This window comes from Arachis ipaensis, chromosome B3 (genome assembly GCF_059453495.1).
Source record: "Arachis ipaensis isolate K30076 ecotype BB chromosome B3, ASM5945349v1, whole genome shotgun sequence".
In the NCBI taxonomy this organism is placed as follows: domain Eukaryota; kingdom Viridiplantae; phylum Streptophyta; class Magnoliopsida; order Fabales; family Fabaceae; genus Arachis; species Arachis ipaensis.
This window is the reverse complement of record NC_142438.1, coordinates 19,775,159-19,799,244: the sequence shown is the minus strand read 5'-3', so window position 1 is coordinate 19,799,244 and position 24,086 is coordinate 19,775,159. Positions and strand designations below refer to the sequence as shown.

At 34.3% G+C, this 24,086-nt stretch overlaps 2 protein-coding genes across 5 annotated transcripts; both read right to left on the bottom strand.

The window, feature by feature from the left end:
* Window positions 1-11,427: 11,427 nt before the first annotated feature.
* Window positions 11,428-17,503, bottom strand: LOC107629923 (uncharacterized). Its single transcript, XM_088506770.1, has 9 exons — window positions 17,439-17,503; window positions 14,919-15,184; window positions 14,304-14,388; window positions 14,159-14,201; window positions 13,742-13,826; window positions 13,435-13,610; window positions 13,127-13,315; window positions 12,836-13,006; window positions 11,428-12,056 (listed from the first exon to the last, which is right to left on the bottom strand). Exons 1-9 carry the CDS (start codon window positions 17,501-17,503, stop codon window positions 11,934-11,936), a joined length of 1,203 nt encoding a protein of 400 aa, XP_088362896.1. The 3' UTR covers window positions 11,428-11,933.
* On the bottom strand, window positions 13,688-21,235 carry LOC110262354 (small ribosomal subunit protein uS13c-like). Of its 4 annotated transcripts, none has more exons than XM_021118340.2 (14): window positions 21,041-21,235; window positions 20,839-20,945; window positions 20,571-20,705; window positions 20,277-20,501; window positions 20,020-20,197; window positions 19,300-19,445; window positions 18,941-19,176; window positions 17,439-17,508; window positions 14,919-15,184; window positions 14,698-14,794; window positions 14,464-14,584; window positions 14,304-14,388; window positions 14,103-14,201; window positions 13,688-13,826 (listed from the first exon to the last, which is right to left on the bottom strand). In XM_021118340.2, exons 2-5 carry the CDS (start codon window positions 20,938-20,940, stop codon window positions 20,138-20,140), a joined length of 522 nt encoding a protein of 173 aa, XP_020973999.1. In that variant the 5' UTR covers window positions 20,941-20,945; window positions 21,041-21,235; the 3' UTR covers window positions 13,688-13,826; window positions 14,103-14,201; window positions 14,304-14,388; window positions 14,464-14,584; window positions 14,698-14,794; window positions 14,919-15,184; window positions 17,439-17,508; window positions 18,941-19,176; window positions 19,300-19,445; window positions 20,020-20,137. The 4 variants fall into 4 exon arrangements, with proteins under 4 accessions (XP_020973999.1, XP_088364567.1, XP_088364568.1 ...); XM_088508441.1 differs by having other exon boundaries at window positions 14,324-14,388; XM_088508443.1 differs by lacking the exons at window positions 13,688-13,826; window positions 14,103-14,201; window positions 14,304-14,388; window positions 14,464-14,584; window positions 14,698-14,794 and adding exons at window positions 15,366-15,484; window positions 19,539-19,623 and having other exon boundaries at window positions 15,051-15,184; window positions 17,439-17,459; window positions 20,571-20,702; window positions 21,041-21,222.
* Between the last annotated feature and the right edge of the window lie 2,851 nt (window positions 21,236-24,086).

Sequence of the window (24,086 nt, the reverse complement as noted above, 5' to 3'; positions counted from 1 at the left end):
TAAACCACAATCTTTCTAAATTTAAAATTTAAAATTTAAAATTTTAAATCTTAATTTTCAAATATTAACCTACAAACCTTAAATTCTATATTTAAAATTTGAATATTAAATCTCAAATACTAAACTACAAACCTTTTACATTTAAAATTTAAAATTCTTAATTTTAAATTTTAAATCCTAAATTTCAAATATTAAGCTACAAACCTTAAATTCTATATTCTAATTCATATACCCTAAATACTACATTTTATGTTATAAAGAAAACAAACTTACCTCTTTATTGATGCTGCCGGCAACGTGAGCAACGTCTTTAAATCGGTATAAACTGCCTTTGTCCATTATGATTCCACTTGAAAATGGCCCCTCTAGGAATCCTAATCGCTGGAGCCTCTCACGGTTTCTTCATGTTTAAAATCATTCAAAAACCGCTACAAGATGTAGCGGTTTTTGGCCATACATGTTCTAATGTAAACTACGTTCATTCCTGAAACTACCATATCTTTTCGCGATTTTTATAGTAATATAAATATTACAAATGTGTCTGTAATATTGAAAAAATGTATTATGATAATTTTGATCCCCAAATATTTTAAATAATTTACTTACCTCCAATTTTATGATAAAAAAACCTTTGTACGCAAAGAACAGAGAATAAAGATGAGTGTATGATTTATATTAAAAAATTAAAAAATTAATAAAAAAATGATATATTCTACTTGATAATTATTTAACTATTTATCAAAGAAAATTTTTATTCTCTTCACTATTTTTTCTCCCCAGCATAGCATGCATTTCAAAATATTCCTAATGAAAATCCAAGTATTCATATAATTCAAAATCAAATTGAGTGGTGGCTTGAAGTTGAGCTCCTTTTCATAACGAGAATTACAATTGTCGAATGGAATACAAGAAGCAAGTGGAGATTGCCAAAACACTGAAACTAGTGATTACATCAACAATGAAGTTAAGAAAATGGATTACGCTATTAAAGTAGTTTCAATGAGGCAGCAACTATTTCATGTAATTCTTGGTTCAAATCTTCAATTACCTTCACGTTTCTAGCCTTCCAAATATGGTAGCATCCAACAATAACAAAGGGCCAAAGTATGCATATGCTGAGAACCACTTCTAGTTCTTTCTAATATCCATTCAAACAACTCACTTGTGATGTAAGAAATTCTCTAATGAAACTTTTGGTGCACCGGGATACCACCACGTACGTAACAACTTCCACAAAAATATTTTCAATTTATGTGGAATTTGTTGTTCCCAGGTTGCACGCAAGATTGGTTTCTTGCTTTCTTTCTCATCAAAGGAGGGTATGTTTCATCAATTAGTCCATGGAAGAAGTCATAAGCTTTTTGCATCCTGATTCCTGATGCATCATCATATTGCTTCTTAGTATTTATTGTCCATATATATGGAAGGATGCTCACAATACTAATTATTACCCCGATGTACTCTAATCTATTTAAGAGAAGATTAAGTAAAAACTCGGTTATATTCTGATCTAATCTTGTTTTACATGAGAACTTTTTGTTATTTATTGTATTTACATAGTAAACAACTAAACATACATGTAAAATTCTTTGTCTATTGTGTACTTGAGATAACAAACGAAATGTGAAAATTTAAATATTTTCCAAAGAGAATGAGAAACAATAATAATTGTAAACAATATGAATAATGAATTAAAGAAAAAGTAAAATAAAAATAAAAAATTAAATCATTAATTATTTAAACTCATTCACACTACATACGATTATTCTTAATTTTATCATAACTTTCAATACACGTCCTCACTGTCATCGTTCGCTGGTCCTCACCTCGTGCCGCTGCACCCCCGCCGGCACCGTCACCGCCGCAGCCTCCCTCCGTAGCACACGAGGATAAGCCTTGAAAGCTTTCACAAACTCTTTCTCTGGAACCCATATGCAGTGCAAGTACTAGAGTCCCTTCCACTTAACAAGGTATTGTTTCACAAATAGTTGCTTTAATCCTAAATTTGTGGCATCATCATCGGTAGGACACATCTCACAATCTAATATTTTTGATTGAGTGGGCTAACACATTCAGGGCACCTCCTTTTGCCTGGAATGGGAGACCACTGCGTGGAGCGCCGATCTTACCACCGTAATTGCAGCTGCGTGCTGCATAGCAAGTCCCACAAGGCCACAACGGAGGTGGTGCGTGGGCGTGGAGTGAAGGGAGCTTAATCATGGTTGCTTTTCTTTTGTTCATTCATTTCTTTCTTCTTCTACTTTAATGGCCAGTTTAGGATAGTAATTTTAATAGGTATGCGGATGGTTATTTTAATTCTTATGTGGATGATTATTTTGATTGGATTGGATTTAGTTATATATAATTAAAATATATTGGATGTTCAATTCATTAGATATGTGGATAATTATTTTTATTTTTAAGTGAATGGTTATTTTCACTAGGGGTGAGCGACATTGGTGGTGGCGTGTGGCAACCCAAGCAGCGACGGTGAAGTGGGATGATTATTAATGAAGGTGGGGTGACAGCGGGTTGAAAAAAAGAGGGTATTTGAGTAAAATGTTTTAGTAAATTAGGATTTAGGATGATTATTTTTTTTGAAATAACTAAATAAATTTTTTTATTTAGGTAATTTGTGGAGTGTTTTTTATTTTTTACATGTATTAAACTAAATCTGTAGGCCATTGTTCACATTATTTTCCAAAAATATATATGGGTAAAAACATGATATTTATCTTATTTGTTTTTAAAAAGAATTCATTTTTTGCATCGTTTTACATTGCTTAAAAGAGTAATGTGTCTAATATAGTCGTAAAAAAATGCTAGAAATAAAAAATGGTCGATAATCACTGTTTGCTAACACTACTACTTTTTGCACTCCTATATAAAATAGTAGTTTAAAGATATTATCTGTATTTGTTAGAAACAAGAAAGTAGTCTAAATAAAGTATTTTGTATATTATTCAGTTGTATGGAAAAATATAATGTACAAGGGGTATATATAGGTGTTAGAAGAATCAAAACAATAAAAGTATTCGCAGCATGAATTTGACTCACACATGTACACAAAAAAAAAAGAAGAGGACATGATCTATGGAAGATTACACCACATCCTGATGTAATGCCTCCCCTATACAGAAGGTGATGAGCGGATAATTTATACGCTTTTTGGCACTGTTTTTAGTATGTTTTTAGTATATTTTAGTTAGTTTTTATTATATTTTTATTAGTTTTTATTTAAAATTCACTTTTCTGGACTTTACTATGAGTTTGTATGTTTTTCTGTAATTTCAGGTATTTTCTGGCTGAAATTGAGGGACCTGAGCAAAAATCTGATTCAGAGGCTGAAAAAGGATTGCAGATGCTGTTGGATTCTGACCTCCCTGCACTCGAAGTAGATTTTCTGGAGCTACAGAAGCCCAATTGGTGTGTTCTTAATTGCGTTGGAAAGTAGACATCCTGGGCTTTCCAATAATATATAATAGTCTATACTTTTCCTAAGATTTGATGGCCCAAACCGGCGTTCTAAGTCAGCTTAAGAATTCTGGCATTTAACGCCAGAACTGGCATAAAAGCTGGAGTTAAACGCCCAAACTGGCACAAAAGCTGGCGTTTAACTCCAAGAAAAGTCTCTACACATGAAAGCTTCAATGCTTAGCCCAAGCACACACCAAGTGGGTCCCGTAAGTGGATTTTTACACTAAACACCCTAGCTTACTCATTTTCTGTAACCCTAGGTCATTAGTTTACTATAAAAACTACTTTTAGTAATTCATCTTGTACCTCCTGACATTCTACACGTTTCGTATTGTATCTTCTACGGCATAAGTCTCTAAACCCTATTGTTGGGGTGAGGAGCTCTGCTGTTCTTCATGAATTAATGCAATTACTACTGTTTTCCATTCTATCACGCTTGCTTCTATTCTAAGATATTCATTCGCACTTCAACCTGATGAATGTGATGATCTGTGACACTCATCATCATTCTCACCTATGAATGCATGCCTGACAACCACCTCCGTTCTACCTTATATTGAATGCATATCTCTTAGCCTCATGATTCAGATCAGAGTCTTCGTGGTATAAGCTAGAATTATTGGCGGCCATTCCTGAGATCCGGAACGTCTAAACCTTATCTGTGGTATTCTGAGTAGGATCTGGGAAGGGATGACTGTGACGAGCTGCAAACTCGCGAGTGTTGGGCGTAGTGACAGACGCAAAAGGATCAATGGATCCTATTCCGACATGATCGAGAACCGACAGATGATTAGCCGTGCGGTGACAGCGCATTTGGAACATTTTCACTGAGAGGATGGGAAGTAGCCATTGACAACGGTGATGCCCAACTTAAAGCTTGCCATGGAAGGAGCCTTGCGTGCATGAAGAAGAAGATAGTAGGAAAGCAGAGATTCAGAAGACAAAGCATCTCCAAAGCCTCAACCTGTTCTTCATTACTGCATAACAAGTATTTATTTCATGTTCTTTTACTTTTTACAATTAAATCTGAGAATTATTTATATCCTGACTAGGAGTTACAAGATAACCATAGCTTGCTTCAAGCCGATAATCTCCGTGGGATCGACCCTTACTCACGTAAGGTATTACTTGGACGACCCAGTGCACTTGCTGGTTAGTTGTGCGGAGTTGCAAAAGTGTGATTGTAATTTTGTGCACAAAGTTTTTGGCGCCGTTGCCAGGGATTGTTCGAGTTTGGACAACTGACGGTTTATCTTGTTGCTTAGATTAGGAATAATTTATTTTTGTTGTTTTAAAGTCTTTTATTTGAGTTTATTTTCATATTTTAAGTTTGGTGTCAATTGCATGCTGTTATTTTCTTTCAGTTTTTCGAATTTGCATGTTCTTAGTCTTTCTTGATCTTTAAAAAAATTTCTAAGTTTGGTGTCTTCTTTGTGTTTTCCTTTAATTTTTCGAAAATTTGTGTTTGATTTTCTAAAAATTTTAAGTTTGGTGTGTTTTTGTGCTTTTATTTACTTAAAAAATTTTTAAAAATTTGTTCTTGGTGTTCATCTTGATCTTCAAAGTGTTCTTGGTGTTTATCTTGATATCCAAAGTTTTCTTGTTTGTTCTCTCTGTTTTGATCTAAAATTTCTAAGTTTAGTGTCATTTTGTTGTTTTTCTCTTTCCTCATTAAAATTCAAAAATAAAAAAATATCTTTTCCTTATTTTACTCATAATTTTCGAAATTTGGCATTAAAGTAGTCAAAGATTTTCAAAATCATATCTTTTCTTTTTAGTCAAGTCAAAATTCTAATTTCAAAAATTGATCTTTTCAAATCTTTTTCAAAAATTAAATCCTTTTAATTTCTTCAATCATATCTTTTCAATCATATCTTCTCAATCATATCTTTTTCAAAATAATTTTCAATCATATCCTTTTGATTGTTAATCTCAAAATCCTTTTAATTAATTAATTAATTTAGTTTTCAATTTGCTTTTATTTTATTTTATTTTCTTTTTTTTTCGAAATTTTATTTTATTTTCCATTTATTTTATTTTATTCTATTTTAATTTCGGTCACTTTTAATTAAATAAATAAAAATAAAAATATAATTTATTTGCAATTCATTTCAATTCCCTTTTCTCTATCATGGACATAAGTGGAAATGAACAGTCCAGAAGAACTCTGGGGTCATATGCTAACCCCATTACAGCTGCATATGAGAGTAGCATCTGTATACCCCCCATTAAAGCAAGCAGTTTTGAGCTAAATCCTCAACTCATTATCATGGTGCAGCAAAATTGCCAGTATTCCGGTCTTCCACAGGAAGAACCTACTGAGTTTCTGGCACAGTTCTTACAAATTGCTGACACAGTACGTGATAAAGAAGTGGATCAGGATATCTACAGATTATTACTATTTCCATTTGCTGTAAAAGATCAAGCTAAGAGGTGGTTAAATAACCAACCCACAGCAAGCATAAAAACATGGAGACAGTTATCAGACAAATTCCTGAATCAATTTTACCCTCCAAAAAGGATGACACAGCTGAGGCTGGACATCCAAGGCTTTAAACAAGAGGATCATGAATCTCTTTATAATGCCTGGGAGAGGTACAGAGGGATGCTAAGGAAATGCCCCTCTGAAATATTTTCAGAGTGGGTACAGTTAGACATCTTTTACTATGGGCTTACAGAAAGAGCTCAAATGTCTCTAGACCACTCTGTTGGTGGATCTATACACATAAGAAAGACAATTGAAGAGGCTCAAGAACTCATAGATACAGTTGCTAGAAATCAACATCTGTACTCAAGCAGTGAGCCCTCCATAAAAGAAGAAGTTATGACAGCAACTACTGATCATAATCCTCAAGAACAGATTGTTGAACTTAATCAGCAATTACTCCTTATGAAAAAATAATTAGCAGAATTTAAAGAGATGCTCCAAGACACTAAAAATGCTAACAAAAATATAGAAGCACAATTGAATCAGACAAGACAGCAGCTATCTAAACAGATAACAGAAGATTGCCAAGCTGTCCAACTAAGGAGCGAGAAGAAATTGAATAATTCAGTTCAAAGTAGCAAAAAGTCAAGAAAGGAACAAATGACAGAGGATGATCAAACCACTGCCCAAAATCCCTCTGAGGATAGCAAGCACCCAGAGAGGAATAATTCTGGCGTTCAAACGCCAGAAAAGGGAGAAAAGTTGGCGTTAAACGCCCATTCCTTGCCCAGTTCTGGCGTTCAAACGCCAGAAAAGGGTGGGAAGCTGGCGTTAAACGCCCATCCTGCACCCAATTCTGGCGTTCAAAAGCCAATGAGGGATCAGACACCTGCAAGTGCTGATAGTAACCCCTCTAAGAAGGCTTCTCCAACCACCTCTGTAGGGAATAAACCTGCAGCAACTAAGGTTGAAGAATACAAAGCCAAGATGCCTTATCCTTAGAAACTCCGCCAAGCGGAACAGGATAAACAATTTGCCCGCTTTGCAGACTATCTCAGGACTCTTGAGATAAAGATCCCATTTGCAGAGGCACTTGAGCAAGTACCCTCTTATGCTAAGTTCATGAAAGAGATCTTAAGTCATAAGAAGGATTGGAGAGAAACTGAAAAGGTGTTTCTCACTAAAGAATACAGTGCAGTCATTCTGAAAAGCTTACCAGAGAAGCTTCAAGATCCAGGAAGCTTTATGATACCATGCACATTAGAAGGTGCTTGTACCAAGACAGTTTTATGTGACCTTGGAGCAAGTATCAACCTAATACCAGCATCCACTATTAGAAAGCTTGGCTTGACTGAAGAAGTCAAAACAACCCGGATATGTCTTCAACTTGCTGATGGCTCCATTAAATATCCATCAGGCATAATTGAGGACATGATTGTCAAGGTTGGGCCATTTGCCTTTCCCACTGACTTTGTAGTGCTGGAAATAGAGGAGCACAAGAGTGCAACTCTGATTCTAGGAAGACCTTTCCTAGCAACTGGACGAACTCTCATTGATGTCCAAAAAGGGAAAAAAAAAGTGACCCTGAGAGTCAATGAGGATGAGTTCAAGTTAAATGTTGTCAAAGCTATGCAGCATCCAAACACGTCAAATGACTGCCTGAGCGTTGATATTATTGACTCCCTGGTAGAAGAGATCAATATGATTGAAAGTCTTGAATCAGAGCTAGAGGACATCTTTAAAGATGTTCAGCCTGAGCTGGAGGAATCAAAGAAAATAAAAGAGCCTCTGAAAATCCCTCAGGAAGAGGAAAAACCTCCTAAACCCGAGCTCAAACCACTACCACCATCTCTGAAATATGCATTTCTGGGAGAGGGTGACACTTTTTCAGTGATCATAAGCTCTGCTTTAAATCCACAGGAAGAGAAAGCACTAATTCAAGTGCTAAGGACACACAAGACAGCTCTTGGGTGGTCCATAAGTGACCTTAAGGGCATTAACCTAGCAAGATGCATGCACAAGATCCTATTGGAGGATGATGCTATAGAATTCTATAATTAATATACAGATATGCTATATAAATATAAATGATACTAATTGATCTTAATTGATTCTAATTATTCTGTAACATCCCCCCTCAAACTCAAGTAGGAGCTAAGAATACCATCTTGAGTTTGGATAACAGAGTTCGAAAACGAGTCGGATGATGAGCCTTACATCGATGAGACGAACAACCTCAATAAGGATACGTTGCTGAACAAAGTGACAATTAACCTTAATGTGTTTGGTGTATTCAATGAAACACATCATTTTGGGCAATCTGAATAGCATAGCGGTTGTCATAAAAAAATCAGTTGGAGACGACTGAGGAGCACCCAAGTCTTCGAGAAGCCAATGAATCGAGACAACCTCAGCAGTGGTGTCAGTGAGAGCATGGTATTCAGCTTTGGTGCTTGATCGAGCAGTGAATGTTTACTTCTTAGCTCGCCAGAAAATGAGAGAGTTGCCAAGAAATAAACAATAACCAGTAGTGGAACGACAATTAGTGGAATCACCAGCCCAATCAGCATCTGAGTACGCCTAAAGGAATAAAGATGAATGCCTAGAAAAATAGAGGCCATGAAATAGGGTGCCTTTGAGGTAGCGAAGAATGTGAAGAACTACCGCATAGTGAATAGTATGAGGAATTGACAAAAACTGACTAAGAACATGAACTGAATAGGCGATATTTGGTCAGGTGACAATTAAGTAGATGAGTCCTCCAACTAATTGTCAATAAAGAGTAGGATTATCCAAAACAGTGTCATCCATAGGAGTAAATCGAACATTAAGCTCAAGAGGAGTAGACTTAGTGCGACTATCTGTAATTCCGGCTCGAGCAAGAAGATCCAAAGCATATTTAGCTTGAGAGAGATAGATGCCATCATCGGCGTATATGAATTCTACACCAAGAAAATAGCTAAGAGAACCAAGATCTTTCATCTCAAAAGTACGGTGAAGGGACACCTTGAGATCAGAGATACCATCAAAGTATATACAGATATTAACGAGAGGAGAAAAAACTGCAAATTTGAAGCAGAAAATGAGAAAATGGAGGACAGAATCAGAAAGAGCTCACCAAAAAAACCTTAGGAAGGGTCCCACTGTTTGCCATGTCAGCACCTAGCCAGCCGCGTCAGCGCAGGGAGGACACGTGACAACGTCTGAATGGAGGAAGGAACCACGCCAGCGTCGACACGGACACGCGGGTCAACCAACGGGCTGGTTTGGGTCCAGACGCGGGTCTGACGGGTCGGATCAGATGCAGTTGCGGGTTGATCGTGGACTTGTGCGGGCGCGATACATGGTAGCACCTGGGCCGTTGATCGAGGACCCAATCCAATAGCGTGAGATCAATCTGGAAAGGAGAAGAAACTGGTGGTGGCAGGGGCTTGCGGCACCGCGTTCGGAGGTTTCCGGCGACGATTCTAGACTCGTTGAACTCGTGACGATGAAACGAAGACATTGGTAAGGGCGGTGACGAACAAAAGCGTTGGGAAATAAACGAAAATCAAGGACAAAGAACAATGCTAGAAGAGAAAAACAAAAGGGGTTATGGACTAATTTCCATAGAAAGAAAAAACCTATGCTCTTGATAACATATATTAGAAACAAGAGAGTAGTTTGAAGAACGTGTTTTGTATATTATTCAGTTGTGTGAAAAAGTACAATGTACAAGGAGTATATATAGGTGCTAGAAGAATCAAAGCAATAAAAGCATAGAATCTTACAATTAATATACAGATATGTTATATAAATATAGATGATACTAATTGATCTAAATTGATTCTAATTATTCTTTAACAATATTGTATGATTTTTTGTGTCATTCATGCCAACGTATTTTAATTTTTAATTTAGAATAAGAGCTTTCCCTTTTTTTCCTTTCCTCTTGTAATGATTTTTTTTCCTATTTTCATTTTTCTTTTTTCTCTTATTTTTCTTCTTAACAGAGAAAAACAGAAAAAAAGACAAAAGAAAAAAAGGTGAATAGAAAAAATAAAATACATAAAAGAACAGAAAAAGAATATAGAATTTCCGTAATTTACAAATTTTTTGAAGTTCTTTTATATTTTTCCAAAAATTATTGTATTTTTTCAAAAATTGTTATATTTTCCATTTTTGTTTTTCCTTTTTTTTCCTTCTTAAATGGAAGAAGAAGAAAAATAGGAGAAAAAAATAAATACCCATAAACTTTTTATATTTTTATCAAAAGATTATGTATTTTTCTTAAAAAATTGTGTTTTATTTCTCAAAAATTTGTTTTGGTTTCAAGAAATTTTTGAATTTGGTTTTATAAAATATCTGTATTTGTGTTACTTAAAAAAAAAAATTTGATAAAGTAATTTTTGGAAACTTGCTTAAAATAATATTTGTTCAACTAATATTTCTATTAGAATAGAATAATATATACTTTCACCCTTCAAGTTATTCTGCGACTAATTTTTTTAGTAATTGACAAAAGTATTGTTTTATACTTAGTTATGGAGAATTGATGTATTTTAATTTAATATAAAAGTGTATCTTTTTCTAATTTAAATTGTGAAATTGAAATCTCAGAATTGCATGAGGCAATATTAGAATAGAGATTTGAGACTCAAATTTTTAGCAATGTGAGCTCACACATGCTTTCTAATTTTTTAGATTTTCTTTGTTGTTGTGTTTTTATTGTTTTTTTTTTTTGTACGTGATGAAGGTAGCTATAGTTGTAATGTGCTGAAAATAGTAGTATGTATGTAGTTTATGTATGTAGTTTACTAGTAGAAGATTCGTACAACGCACGGGTTGAAAATTTCTATTCCTTCTTTTGGATTTGTTTTTTTCAGTGTTCTTAGATTGTCACTTTTTACGTTAATAAAAAGTACTTTTGTTATTCAATTCTTAACTAAATGTAACAGATCTATTTACTCTATCACTACTTAATACGTAAATATTTTTTCTAACTCTTCCTTTTCAAAATATTAATTTTGATAAACACATCTTAGAATTGGCTATAGAAATCCTGTCTCACAGAATGTTGTATCTTGTTCAACTTCATAAATTATTCAACAACAAATACAACTTAAAAATATAAACAACACAATTAAGAAGATAAATATAAATAAGAACTAAAACCAATATAATTAAAGAAAATTTCATACACATACGCAAGTCGCTAATTTATTGACCTAACATCTCAAATTCAAGTAATTCTCCTAACACAACCAACTCCATCAATTCCAGTAACTCCACCGCAAATAACACTTTGAAATCAGTGTACTCAGATATCGATATAAAAAGGAAAAAAGAATAGTTAATTCATATATACAGGAAAGATATCCGAAAAAATCCTAATAAATTACAAATGATCATATATAGTTGATATAAGACCAAAGGAAAAAGACATAATATTTACCTTAATTCTTTGAGAGAACTGCTTCTCCCAAACCACCTGTTAGAAATGCATGCATCAATTCCGCAAGTCATATACTAAAAATTCTTAATTAGAACATAAACTCCACTCTTTACTAATAAAGTTACAACTGAAATTGTAGGTTACTCAACTAAAAGGAAACATCTGAATTTAGAAGTTCAAGTAAAATATTAACAGAATGTCTAAGTCCAGCAACTTACAACAACCCAATTCAAGAAAACTACAACACCATATCTTTAACACAAAGAAACTAAATCACACATTATAACTGAACATTCTAGGCAAATCACATTAGCAACAGCTCCTAAATATTCATAGATGATGATGCTGCCTCATTATCATTCCAAGTTTCATCTATACTCCTAGAAAAGGCATCTTCAAGTTTTTACTTTGTATATCTTGGTACATCAAGGTATGGGGATGCCAATCTCTTGTTGCAAACAATTTCATTCACCACACGAACAGATTTGTGTTAAGAAATAAGACAACAAAAATAAAATCTGTTAAAGTTACTGAAGTTTAATAAAAGAAGAAACACTTAAGCAATAAAGAACCAGTTCTACAAAAAATGTGATATCAAGGAATAATGGTCGAAAATACAATGTAGAGATGAAAACTTACGGCAGGTAATATTGAACCAGAAATATGTGAAACAGGGTCTTCAATAGAAGCCACATTTGAAGCCGAAACAATAGCACACTAATTATACATGTTTTGATAGAGAAGACAATATCATTGTTATGCATAATACTAAAAAAAGTGGACAAACACTTATTAAAAAATATCTTGGAAGTCAATAGAGAAAACTAAACTAACCGCATTCAAAACATGATTCTCAACATGTTCAATCAGCTTTAACATAAACTCATGTATAGAGATTTTAAAAATATTATATGCAGGGCATATTGTGTCACTCTCAACAGGCTGAGAATTAACCATGAATACCAATTTTTTTCCTATCAATTTGTACAAAAAATCGGATGCATCCAAGTGAAATTCTTCATTATGACAATAGAAGAATAGAGAAATCAGTATCTGAATATAAAGAGAAAAAAAAAAGAATAGAATATCAAACCCAAAAAAATCAAAGATACCGAAAGAGAACAAATTAAAGAGTAGTAACAATACACATGACGTATCTTTAAGATACAAATTAAGGAAACCATCAATTGATATCACACTAGAGAGAATTTTACAGAATTTTTTACTTTTAATCACAACAGTTTTTTTTACATTAAATGAATAAAGATATATCATTTAACAGGTAGAAATATAAGAGATAAAGAATTCCAGTCTAGAGAACATGGTGAAAAAAAAAAGGCAGAACATCAACATTATTAATTTACTGAATTAAATTCCCAATAAGAAATACAACATCAATAATTCAAAGATTAGAAACTAACTTAGCATCATAAATGAAATTAAAAGGGTGAAAAGTAATACAGAAAAAATAATAGAAGAAACTGGAAGCATGGAACCTTAGCATCTTCATCAGTAACCAAGTCAACAACATTTGATTCCTTTTGGGTACATTGAGGCAAACCAGCAAAGAGCTCAGAGCAGTTGGAAGGAGTCAATCCCAAATTCGGTGATTTGGTAACCTTAGAGGGTTCCCCAAATGATCCCTCTCCTTTTAGTACAAACCCAGCCTTGGATAATACAAAGCACATTCCATATAAGACATGAATAAAGGTGGAACAACCAAAAAATAAAAAATTTAAGAAAGAATTTATTAAAATGAAACAATAGGTGCGAATTCTGGTTTATACCTTTTCAGGACTCAAATCTGAACCAGAGAGCTTAAACATTCCAAGTATTGCAGCATCATCACAAACACGCCTCACTGGATATGTCCCTTTGAATTTCTCCATCCCAACAGGCCTACTAAGAACCTTGAACAGCATAGTTTTTCCAACAATTTCTTGGAATATAAGAAGAGACTGTGTGCCAAACACAACCTACGAACAATATAAAACAGACACAACAAAAAAAATGAATCAGTAGAAACCGAAGGATAAGAAAACTTTTTAACAATAAAATCAGCACATAAAAAGAATATAGCATTCGAATGACTTACATCAACATCCTTAAGATGTTGTTCAAACAACTGGACACAAGTCTTATTCAGTAGGTAACTTGCCTCACGATCAAAGAGGACAAAAATAGAAACACCAGTGGAATCCTCAACCAACACCTTTACTCTAAACCTAGATTTTTTAAAGATGCACGTAAATACTGGCCTAAGGTTAACAACTACGCAAAAATAATTCAATATTTAACAAAGCACAAAGGAAGCATTGTAAAATATTTATACCTAGGAGTCACATTTGTAACATGGATGTTGCAAAATTGACAAAAGTAAATCCCAGATTCTGCCTAAATACCTCTGCCACACACACAAGCAGAGTACCACCAAGGACCATCCTCAACTATTTCAGCTATCTTGGCTAGTACAACAAAAGTTCCAGCCTAAAAATATAAGACCAGGTCTATAAATGTTAAGACATTATAACCAAAGATAGTTGTAATACAAACTAAAATTGAAAAACTAAAATAAATACTAACAGCATAGTATTTTCAAGTACAAAGGAGGACAAAAGGATTAATATCGTTCCAAAACAAAGCAGTATTTAATAAGGAATAGAAAAAGAAAATTTAACACAAATTATCAAGAGTAAACATGATAATAAAAAAATTAAACGGGTTCCAACCCGATTGTCATCATCAAGCGACTTCACAATATACCTAGGTGTGAGCTTCATAAAATCTTCTTCTATTCCGATATTTTTTCAAGAACCAACAATGCCAATGGGTTGGGATGCACTAACTCCATGTGGAATAGAACTGTTAACAAATACATCACAAACTTAAATAAGTAAATAACAACAATAACAACAACAACAACAACAATAAAAAACACAACAGAAACTACATGTACAAAAATACATTTTCCGAAAAGATGCCACCTCTGGGATGTCAAGATTAAATCCAAGATTTGATGCAAACATAACATTCTGAAGTCCAACTCTACCTGAAAAAAAAATATACATTGGTTATAGGAATCTATTAACTGACACACCTGAAATGAAATTTATATGATACAAACCTCTAAAAATCTTAACTTTGGCAAGTTGTAAAACCACAACTGGCTGTTCAGCATACCAGAAGACAGAAATCGATTAAGTTTGTCAACATATTCACCAAATAAGGCACACCGAATCCTGTGACTGAAAACAACCAACAAAATCACCTACACTATTAGAAACTTGACTATAGAAACACACCAAAAACAAAAAAGAATATCAATAACAGGAAGAGGTAGACATTAAAGAACGCTAACTCATTTTCAGCTAGTTCCATCACAGCCATCTTCATCTTCTTTCCATCTTTATCATATTATTTCTCTTCCGACACAGAGACCAACAGACCCACCACATCTGAAATAAATCTTAAAAAAAACTATTAGGAAATAATGACAACAAAGTAACATTCCACAAATCACAAAGAAACAAGACTACAATCATTCCAGACAAAAAAGTATGAGCAAATAGTACAACATACCAACTAAGAAATCGGAATCCTCTTTGGTTTTCAAAAGTACAGTGAATGGAGAGATTGTAAGAGCAAATTTTGGAATAAAATCGCAGATAGCATCCCTAACAGTGGTCCTGAATTGGAAAATCAACTTAAACTGATGCCTAGTGGCCCTATAAGATCCTTGGTTTGGCACAACAGAGAAGAGCTTCATGACATAAACTCGACCCTCGGAGAGAAGTTGTTTGAACCTGTAAATCATAGTCTTCCGAACAGTAGCTTGTATCTTGCACCTTACCAATCAACATAAATTATATTAAAAATCTGATAAATGACAAATCGAATAAACAGAAAAACAAATTTAAATGAAACAAAATTTTAGACCTCAATATAGAAAAGGTACGGAGAAACACATCTAAATGCAAAAAACAAACAGCCAAAAAATTTTAATAGATTTAGACCACTATAACTCACAGATTCATCAACCAAAATCATCTCCATGGAATTTGGGAGAAGCTGACCAGTGAAAGTAGGAACAGTCCAAAGCCTAATCACCCTAACTTTGAGGTTCCACGCTTCCTTCTCAGATTAATCTTAATAACCATATCCATGGCAGTTGTCATATTGAAATTCAATTAAAGGGATGAAAGAGAAAACATATTTGAGTCAATAAAACAGCAACATGAATGTGAGAAAAATCTGCCTTGATCAATGGGTTCTGCCTTTATTTATAAACACAAATCAATTGAGTAATTTGAATTTCGAAATCCATAGAACCCTTATTTTGGGAGGGAAAAAAAGAAACAAGATAGACATTTGAAAGATATTGATGTTGATTGACCTTAGATATTAATCGAAAGATATTTGCGAGCCCCACTACATAATCCTATATATAGGACCTAAGATAACAACAATTGATACACAAATAAAGTGTATAAATGGTAAGCTATATTAACCCTAAGTTATCTTCTATATAAATTGTAAGTTAATAGGAGAAGAGAGGATGGGATGAGAAGAGGATGAGAGAGAAGAGAGAGATAACAAAGACAACATGAAGTATCACCTAGAGAAAAGCGAGAACTAAAAATAAAAAGAAAACCTATGCATAGATTTAGGAGTAGTAGACTTAGATGAGGACACCTTTTAGTATAGATATCATTATTTGATTAGGCTTCCTATATAATTATATTTCCAATGGTAAATATATCATATTCCCAATGAAGATACACACAAGATAATTATCTATCTATGTAATGAAATACCAAAAAACAAAGTGGCCATCAATAAAGTTCAAAAATTGAGCTCAAAAGAAAGAAATATATACATTTAAAAGGGTGAAAGAAAAAATAGATTTCAATTAATAAAACAAACTCTATAAAAAAGTAATATAATAAGCCAAAGAAATGTGAAAAAATTCTGAATCAACAAATGGGTTATGGCTTTATGTATAAACATATATCAATTAAGAAATTTGAATTTTAAAATACATAGAATCTTTACTTTGGGGGTGGAGGGGGGAGGGGACGAAGTAAGTTACATGAAAATTTGAAAGATAATTAGTGACCTCAGATATCTAGACATCTAGGAAAAGATATTCACGGCCCCTAATAAGTAATCCTCTCTATAGATACTAAACTAAGAACAATAGATATAAATCTAGAAATATGTAGTAAACAGCCGCCCCTATCAATAATCTTTTCTATAGATCCTAAGCTAGCAGCAATATATATTGAGGTAAAAATAATCAGACTTTTTTCACCTACCAATTAACATACGAAAAAACAACCAAACAAAAAAAGTTTATAATGATAATAGTGAATGAAATAATAAACGATCACGTCATTGCTTATTAAAAAAATTATTAGGCAACTGAAATTCAAGGTAGTAATTTTTTTATTTGAAAGAATAATATGTTTTCATTTTTGGTATGTATGTTCTCGTCTAAGTTAAGGGACAAAAAGAGTCAAATCATTAACAAAGTCAAACACAATTTCAGAATTTTCACACCCAGAAGAAAGGGTCCAAATCATTAACCAAAAGTAAGAACAAATTATACAGAAATTTGAGACCTTCTTATGAGTAAAAATTTATTTGAGAAACTTTAAAGCGTGTCATTTCCAGCACCTTAAATTAGTTAGGAAATTGAAGATGAAAAGATAATGATGATAAATAAAATTAATTTCAGAAACAAAACCCTCACCCACTTTGAATCCGACTGAGATAATGGGAAAGAATCAAGGCAAATACGTGACACCACACAACCTACACCAATGACCAGAGTGGTATACACTTATATATAAATAAGGCACAAAGGTAATTTTGACTCCCAAAATAAAAAAGGGTACAAAGATGAATTTGACACTCAATTTGGTTGTGACAAAAAACATCAGAAAAACATAAAAAAAATAACCAGTAGTAAGAAAACAGGTAACGACTTCTCAACATACAAAATGAGGAAGGCAGCAATTGAAATTGAACCATATCAAGCCACAAAGGTGAAAAATAAAATGAAAAAAAAAACAGAATAATATGAATGAAGAGTCATACCTAGTAGTGCCACCGCCGCCACTGCAAACATCAGAGCGGACCATCAAAAACAAATCATCATCCATCACGCCTATCACTCATAAAAGCGGGAAACAAAATATGCATTGATACAATAAGTACTCAAGAAAATAAAAACCAAAAGATCAAAGAAATAATAAAGAATAAAATAAAGGAACCCAGCGGTTGAAATTACACCATACAGATTTTTAAAGAATTTTCCATTGTTTTAACACAATAGTTTTTTAAACTTGAATGCATAAATTGGTCAAATTAAAACCGCACTTGTTTACTTATTTTGAAAAGCTTTTAGCATATTCAAACTCAAGATTAAAAATCTGAAGAATACACCCAAACTTATAACAAATAACAAAAAGAACCTTGATATCTTTGAATGAGAAAATATCAAAAACTGAAATTTGAAAGCATGTCATTTCACTAATTAGGCAGTATCCAATTCAAGTGACTAATCGAAACCACTAAGTTTTTGTTAAACTGATTTGAATACACAAATACTACACTTTTATGTTATTGCAATTATTCTAGAATTTTCAGCCCGGAATAAAATCTACAAACAACAAAGGAAAATCGAGAACACAGAGTCAAACACAATTTCAGAATTTTCACACCCGGAAGAAAGGGTCCAAATCATTAACCAAAAGTTAGAACAAATTATACAGAAATTTGAGACCTTCTTATGAGTAAAAATTTATTTGAGAAACTTTAAAGCGTGTCATTTCCAGCACCTTAAATCAGTTAGAAAATTGAAGATATTTTGGAATTTTCACATACAAATAAAAGCCCTAAAGAACACAGTAAAACTGAAAACAAATATGATAAGGAAATATCAACACTCACACTCCACACATGTGTAGTAGTAAACTCAATTTATGTTTCTAGTCAACATCATATAAAACTTTTAGTTAAAGAAAAGTTCAAAAAGCATCTGAACCAGCATGATTAAATCTGTGCATTGAACAGTTATTATCCAATTCAAATGACTAATTAAAGTGACTAAAATTTTGCTATACAAATTTATTCAACAAAACTATCAAAATAGCTATAATAACTAACTTCTTTATCTATTATCAGAAGCCAAAGAAAAGCATGTTCTTCATTCTCCTCCCTATGATCAATTAAACTCCTCATTCTGAGTGTTATCTTCCAACATTCCTTCTAGAGGGTGAGATTAGAGAGGAGCTTTTTTGAATCAGTTGACACTAAACATAGTTCATTTGTTTCATCTATCACACAAGCAGCAATACAAACAAAACCACCCAATTTTCAGAAAGAAATCAGAAGGGAATGGATAAACAGCACCAAAAACAATTACTGTTACTGGAACACAACATCTTATATCAAAACAAAAAATCCAATTTTCAAAACAGAATCAGAAAAGAACACCCAAACAGGGACAAAAACAAATCTTGTTAATTGAAAGGAAACTTGAGTATCAAAGTAAACAAATATCAAAGAATCTGAAATAAGTCATAACCACTACATACCTACATCACAGGAAATTCAGACTGAACAGTGAAACACGCCACATGATGGAAGGGGACAGAGAAAGGACAGGGCCGCCGTAAAAATTCCCACCTAACTTGTTGTTTCCCAAGATAAAAGAGAGAAAGAGTGACATGAACCCTAGGCTGATTTCCTCTTGAGAACTACCACCGATCTTTAAATGAATCTGATAAATCAGACTAAAAAAATTTGTTCCCAGGATCCTTTTCCATGAACCCTAATCGCACAGGTAGCTATATCAATAAGGGTTAGGAAAAGAAAGAAACCTAAAACACCAAGATATCATAACCAAAAACAGATCCAAGAAGGGGAAGAACTGGGAATGGAGATTGAAGCTTACCGAATGAATGGATTGATGAGAGTAAGGCTTGTCAGTTAGTATCCACGCATCTACTGCTCTCAACTCTGTTCTTGCTTCTTCATTTTGATTCAATCTATATTCTATAAAAATACTCTTTGAGAAGCAGCTACTTGAACAATTCCAACCTACAAAATCACCACATTAATAAGCAATAACTTTTCTGTTTTTCTTCTACCTTTACAATTTGAAATCATTCATAGTTCAATTTTCTCTTCTACCTTCATATTCTTGTTGTTCTTTTTCAATAAATACTCAATGATATGATCCATCCCTATTCATAAAGAAGTCTAGCAAGCTTCAACTCTATATGAGGAAATTCAAATTATTAGCCTTATTAGCTTCTCTAATAAGCACCCAACCACAATCTGGTTCAATAAAATACTATCTTAATTAGGAATATGAAAGCTAATCAAATTTAATTAAGCATAAAGCAGAGTTTGTTACACACAGAAAGCATATATATATAAGAGGAAATAGGAAATGTAAAAGCATATATACTCCTACTACTGTATGTGGACAGTACTCTTAATGTGAAACAGATGAAAACACATAATCAATGGCGTTCTTAATTAAGTAATCTCCACACAGAAATTAAAATTTCACTAATTAATCAAGATCCATATTATGTATAGTTATGAGCAGTGAAATTAAGTAAAGGTGATATTGGATCAGAGAGAGGGAGAATGAAGAGGTACGAACCAGGGATCGCTTGAATATTCGAAGAGCTTGCCTTTGGTAGAAAAGATGATGAGTGCGACTTCGACATCGCATAGCACTGAGATTTTGTTTGCCTTCTTCAGCAAACGTACCTATCTACCTATCCTCTGTAATATTGAATCTCCTTCAATCTCTTTATATTTAGCGCATTAAACCTCCTCTGAGAAAATCAATAAACACATCAATAAAGTAAACTTTCTTCTTAATTAATTGAATGGTCTAAGTGAAAGGAAACTAACCAAATCGCCTTCAATGACGTATTTGGAGACTTCATCTCTAAGAGTGATGAGTTCCTCTTCACTGAGATCCTTAGTGACCTTGTTGTCCATGCTTATATCGCAGAGAATCTTGCGAGCTCTGCTCCTTTCGACTCCATGGATGTACTGTAGCGAGAACTCGATTCTCTTGTTGTTCAGAATCTCTACTCCGCCAACTCGAGTGCACTCTATGCTTAACTCTCTCACCTGAGCACACAAATTCAAAAGTAAACAAAGAAATTTCAGAAATGTAAGGTAGAGTTTGTTTTATGTTACCTTGGGAGGGTTGAGAACAGGGAAATAGATGGCTCTGGAAAGAGGTCTAGGGTTTGAGATTAGGGCGAGAGAGGGAGCTATGGGCATCGCTAGCGTTTGTGCCATGCTCGAGTTGTTCTTCTTCTTTCTATGCTGCTAGAAAAAAAAACATAACATTGATGATAATAAACTTCAAACCATAGAGAAAGAAAACACCTACCAAACCCCAAATCAAAAACAGCGAAAACACAAAGGAAACCCTAAATCAAAGAGATTAAAGATCCAGTACCAGACAAACCATGAAATTGAGGGAATGCCTACACAAGGGGAGCGATGGTTGAGACCTCGACCCAACATGATTCACCAAGCCTATTGACGTTTGTGAGCGCATAAAGCCTGCAACAGAGATCTCAGTCTCTCAGCATCTCCGGCATCTCACCGGCTGACAAAAATCCTTTTGAAGATATGGCGTTTGGGAGCAAGACATATACCTTAGGAAAATTAGGATTTGAGACACAGGGAAAGCGATAAACAGAGCGTGAATGGCTAGAGATTATCCGGAGCAGGGGGAGTGAGTTGGCTACGTATGAGAGAACGAAGGGGAAGGTGGGATTTAGGGTTTCAAAAGAGAAACAGAGAGGATAGCACGCCTTGAAGTGAAACCTAGACAATTGAGGGAGACCATAAGGGGATGAATGAAACGTTTAGGTTAGAGGCCATTTCGATTTTTTTATTCTGGGTTATTGAGGGGTTGACGCGTGGCTGAATAAGCCACGACTATTATATAATAGATAGATGTGTTTTCATGGTGGGTTAGGGATTGGGGTTATTGTGCCTTCCTGGTTGATGTCAATTTTGATGATCATCTGTTATTTTCGTATGGCTCTCATTACTATTGTGTGTCACCATGGGAGATCCTTTGTGACGAGTGAAGACGGTGTCGTCTCATATATCAGGGACCACATTTCAGAGATTCTGAAACTTGACCCAGATCGGCTAGATGTGTTTTTCATCATGGAGTGCTACAAAGAGCTTAGGAATGATAAGGTGGAACACTGTTGGTGGCTGGTTCCAAACAGGCTCTTAGAAACTGGTCTAAGAAAAATAAATTCTGATGCTGAGCTCCTGGAGATGTGCTTCCATGCTGAAAGAAATCACGGAGAGGTGCATGTGTACTATGAGCATGAGGTATCTCTTCCAACGTATTTGGAAGAACCATTATCCAAAAAGGGCAAGGAAGTGGTGGTTGAAGTCCTTACCCATCCAGTTTTACTGAGAATAGGACCAAGGTCCAAGGCCATTCCTCCATACCCAGTTCCAAATCCATGTATCAACCAACCTAAAACTACTGAACCCACCCAGCAGCCAACCTCTACCATTTCGAACCCAATTTCTGTGGCTGCTACCCCTGCCCCACCTAACCAAGATATAAACCATATTCAAGTACCAGCTCCAGCCACCAATTCAACCCCAATTCCCAAATGTACTCCAACACTAGTGCCTAAGTGAAAACCTAGTAAGATTTTCCAACCCAAATGCTCCTCAAAGAATGGGAAAGAAAAGAAATGTGTTGCTTTGAAAAAATCGTAAAGAAAGGTGATGCAATAACAACACTGAATAGGAGATATATAACCAGGGCATTAGTTAAAGGTCATGTGACAAGACATACAACTAAAGGGAAGGAAAAGCAAGTTGAGACGGTTGTGTTATGAGAATCTGAATCTTCAGACAGTTATGAAAGTGCAGAGGATAGTACTTATAAGCCCGGGATTGAAGAGAGTTCCAGTGATGAGGAGGTTACCAATACAATACTAATAGCTAAAAGGAAAGAGGTTAACAAGAAACATATTAAAAAAGTTAAACTTAGTAAATTGAGAAAGGAGATACTCCAAACTAATTATGGTTTGGTGATTCGAGTGAAGATGATGAATTATTTTTCGGACCAATGGCAAACCCTAGTCCTAATATTGGTGTTTATGATGCTCATGATGAATATCTTGATGATTCAGATGGGGTAAATTCTTGGCATTCGGAAGAAATGAAGACACCTCCTAACTGAGAAGATGAATTTGGTGAAGTTGAGGATGATGAAGCATTCCCTGTTTTTAGAGAAGGTACAAGATTCGAAAAATTGTGCCTAGAGGTAGGGATGAAATTCAACACGAAGCTGGATTTTAAGGAAGTTGTGAGGGAGTATTGCATACAGGAAGGTATGAGAGTTTGGTTCAAGAAAAATGATAACGTAACGTGCCGGGCTTTATGTAAAGGTGAGGAACAATTATCACGCTACTCGAGGAAATTAGAATGTATATCATGAGGACAATTGCTCGAAACAAGCTGAAATTCAGGAATCATGTTGGCTTACTACCACCTGTTCAACGCAGCCGCTTGGAAAAGATCAGGAATAAATCAAAGAATTAGGTGCCAATGTCACTACAAAAAAACTGGTTAAAATGTCATTAATATTAAGGCAATTTTGTATAAATGCCATAATGTTCATGAATTAAGGCAATTTATGTCACTGTCATAATGTATTTGTAAGTCAAGGACATTTTTAGTGATTTCGGCAGTAATAACCGTTGTTAGAAGAAAACCCAACCTAAACCTAATTGCGAGTTGAAGAGTAGAGCGTGAGCAACAAGCTTCTCCTCCAGTGGCTTCTTCTCCTCCATTGATGTGAGCTTCTCTTCTATTCTTGTGAGCTTCTCTGCCATTGATGCCATCTTCTCCTCTATCGAGCTTCTGCGCTCTATGTTGTGCGAGCTTCTTACCCTAACTCGTCTTCTCCGTGTCCGTTCTCACTTCTAGGTTTTTATACAAAATTCTCATCCTCTTCTTCTTCATCTTCTTTTGATTCATGATTTGTTACTTCTTCTCTGGTTATTACTATTCTTTCGATTCCTTGTTTTATGTGTGTGTGAGTTACGTTGGTGTCGCAGAATTCAAAAACTACATCGCCGCTGCTCTGCAAGCTTCTCCTCCATCAATGATTCTTCCCCTCCATCGGTGTCATGTCCATCAATGCTTTTCCTCTGATAGTACATTTGCTTCTATTGATGTGATTTGCGAGGTATTCTATTAGTTTCTTTTCTTCGAGCTTCTCTTCTCCTCATCAACCTTATTTTGTTTGATTCTATGTTTTGATTGTTCTATGCTAACTGCTACTTATTTTATTTAATTATAGGTTTTGATTTTCTTCCTTGTTCAATTTATTTTTAGGTAAAAATTGGGGATTGTTAGAAGAACTTGACTAATTGAGTAAGGTCTTCACTGAATTTCTTCATAATTATAGGATTGATTAGAATCATGTGAATACTTATTTTCTCCTGATATTACATGCACTGTGAACTGCATAGATGTTCTTCATGTTTTCTGTTTGCAGAAAAAGCTTTTAAGGAATTTACTTGAGTTATACTTTTTTAATTTTGAAAGCGTGGAGTGTTAGAGTCTCAACTAAATTATTTGAAATCCTACTAACATTCTAACATGGTATGTGCAATTATTTATATAAATTCTCAAAATCTAGCTTGTTCGACT